General features: G+C 38.4%; 1 protein-coding gene across 1 annotated transcript in view; it reads right to left on the reverse strand.

Moving 5' to 3' along the window:
* Window positions 1-3,003, reverse strand: part of LOC104951118 (sulfotransferase 6B1-like) — a 13,812-nt gene extending 10,809 nt beyond the window's left edge. The window contains exon 1 of the mRNA XM_010777754.1: window positions 2,712-3,003. Coding sequence (XP_010776056.1) covers window positions 2,712-2,907 — 196 coding nt within the window. The 5' untranslated portion in view covers window positions 2,908-3,003. The remainder of the gene's footprint in view (window positions 1-2,711) is intronic.
* Between the last annotated feature and the right edge of the window lie 302 nt (window positions 3,004-3,305).

Here is a 3,305-nt window from a genome sequence, read left to right on the forward strand (position 1 = left end):
CTCACACTGCTAGTATGCCTTTTATTCATGTATTCTGTACCTGCTGTGTTTATTTATTTATTTCATTATCTTTGCTTTTTTATGCCTGTTTTTAAATGCCATTTAATAATGTGTTTATGCTGTATTTATTCTTAAATGTCTTTTGTTTGAATTGTCGTGTGCTGAAAGGTGCTATATAAATAAAATTGCCTTGCCTTGCCTCCTTGAATGCACCAACAAGTGTTTCTAAAACAGTCCCAGCTGTCCACTGCCATGAGACCAACCCGGTATCACGGCAAGACGTGAACATGTGACGATATGCCATGCTGGGAGACGTGAAGATGTCACGATTTCGTCCCTTCAAACGTGACAGTTACACGGTATTGTTAACATGGACCAACCAGTGGATAAATAACCGGAAATGCCAAGCAAATGTTACCACGACGGTCGGTTGTTATTGTCAATATTAATATAATAATGATTTATTTATTAATAGTCACACTCGATTTCGCCGATTTTCTTGTTTCCCCAGCTGGTCGACACCTCTTTTAGCAGAAACAAAGGCTACATTAATATTAAATCGATGTTAATCCAAGTGTGCGGTTGTGGAATTAACGGACGTGACGTTGTGTGATTGCATTGCCAGGCAACAACTTGGCTTCATGTTAATTTATAAACTCTTCAACTAGAACCGTAGTTATATTTAAAAACACGTTAGAAGCCCTCACAAAATACTTTAATGTAAATTTAAATGTGAAGGACTGTGTGTATAACAAAATACATCCGTCATAAACAATACCGGAAACAGACGTAGGCAAGATCCTCAGCTCGATGATTGGATGGTTTAGCCGCAATGCACGTTGGGAAATGGTGTTTATGTGATGTGAAATCCGAAAACATTTTTTAAAAATAAAATAATACTTTGTTCCGAGTGTGCTTGCTTTTCTCTTTGAAAGTCATCACATAACGGCATTGTAATACACGGTTCGGCTGCATTAAATATTACTGCCGTAGTTCTCTATTTATAGAGCCCTGATGAGAAGACTTCTAGACAAACAGAAAGAACTGCCACCAAAACTGAAAACATGACGTGAGATTTCCTTATGTGTTTTTTTATTTGACTTCGCAACTGAAGCACATTTCTCCTTAAGAAAGTATTCGGGGTGTTGCAGCTTATTTGTCCTTGTTGCCGCCAATAAAATGAGGAGGGAAATCCGAGCAGCTTCTGAGGTACAATCCGTAAGAAGCTTACTTCAGTACTTTTCTCTGCACTAAAACTGCCCTGACGGGTTGTCCTGTTCATCTTGTTTGGTGAGATTTAGGCACAGCATGTGCAACAACTTATCAACTCAAGTGTAAATTAGGAAACACAGGACTTTTTTTCCTTTTAACCACAGAAGAACCTAAGCTTCCTGTTGCTCTCGACATCACACAACAGTCTATTTCCTTAAGTAGAAAACCTGCTCTGATTTTGTTGTGGCAACCGCAGACCAACACAACCCCCATTAAAACAGTTTTTAATTATCTGTTTGCAGATTAAACAAAGGGATTCATCAGAGAGCGTTTAGGCAGAGCCAGGTTTCCCCCCCGCTTCTAGTCTATGATAACTGCATCCTGACCGACATGAAGTTTAAATCTATCTGATCCAATAAATGTATTTACCAAAAATGTTGAATTACATTTTCAAAGCACAGTTCATTAAACAATTTAAATACCTAAATAATGTACTTGCAAAATCAAAAATACTCTCACCAGTCTATGGTTTGACTTGGATATAAGTGGATGTTAAAGTCTTACAGGGCTGCAAACCTCAGTTTATTTTGTATTGAATACTTAGGTTAATAAAAACATGAGATTAAAAAATGTTGATTTTCTGTTTTTGCAGAAGTAAGAGGTTCATCAATGAGCCAATGAGAGAACTTCACCCAAATGAGTCCAGATTTGTTCCTGAATTACAAAACCTAATTGTCTTAACGTCATGGAGTAAAAGAGAAATCTGGAATCCCCTCTTTAATATGTAAAAAATTGGCTTTATACAACTAAAATGATCACACATTGCATATCAAACTAAACATTTCAGAAAGGTTATAATACATACAATAATTGTGTTAATGTAAGTTAGAAACTGGGGAGGTTTTCATGGTGATATACTGTATACTAGTTACATTTGTTACCCTATTCACCTGTAGTGTGTACAAAATATATGCATTTTAAAAAATATTACCTTTAAAGGCCGTTTTCTCCTCCTCTCTCAGCAGAAGTCTCCACTTCGGTAACACTTACACACACCAACCTTTCAGTGTAATTCCTCTCTATATTCTGAACCTTTTACTGTAACAACAGGCTTTGTTCACATGTCATTCAAAGCCTGATTTATAGAGCATTTTACTACTAAAAACAGGCTGAAAATGCATGTTTCATGGCTCATGACATTATATTCTGAGTAATATGAAGACATATCCAAAACTGTAAACAGGTTGGAGTCATGTGGACAAAACAAAACAAGAACTTTGAACACGGCTTTATCCAATTTTCACATTTCTATTCAGCAATTGTATGCAAATGAGCACAATTTTAACAACAAAATGCTGCATTTGCATATTTAAACATAAGATTTCAGAAAACTTGTCATACAAAAAATATTTCTCTCAATGTAATGAATGAACCAGGGAAGTTTCCTAACGATATATATTAATAATGTGTTCCCCCTATTCCCTTGTAGAGTCACTCACCACACTTGGGGTATGCCACCAGCACGATGTCCTCCTCTCGGGCCTTGAAGTTCTCCAGAGCCTTGAGGTTCCGTTCGGGGGAGAGAAGCTGCGGGTACAGCACCCCTTTGTATCTGTACAGCTTCTCCTCATCGCTCATGTCCTTTGCCCTCTGCAGACTGGACTGCACGTTGGATTTGAAGTCGTTGGTGTTCATCCTGATTCAGTACAGTGTGAAAAATAATCAATCAAACTTTTTTTTAAAAACACAAAGAAAAAAGCAGGAAATAGGGGAAATGCTGATTTCTGTGCAGCTCAGCGTCCATCTACAGCTGCCCTGCGAGCAAGTAACACTGAGAAAGACGAAGGGGGTGTGTGTGTGTGTGTGTGGATGTGTGTAGTAAAAGGAGGAGGCAGCAGGAACCGCCTTCTTTTACTAGACACACACACACACAAACGCACACACACACACACAAACAAACACGCACACAAATATGTTGACGTGTGTGAAAGTGGTGAGAGATCCCTGTACAATGTTTAACAGATGGGAGGGGCACACACACACACACACACACACACACACACACACACACACACACACACACACACACACAC

Source organism: Notothenia coriiceps, unplaced genomic scaffold, assembly GCF_000735185.1.
Source record: "Notothenia coriiceps isolate Sejong01 unplaced genomic scaffold, NC01 NC01_scaffold00000339, whole genome shotgun sequence".
NCBI classification, from domain to species: domain Eukaryota; kingdom Metazoa; phylum Chordata; class Actinopteri; order Perciformes; family Nototheniidae; genus Notothenia; species Notothenia coriiceps.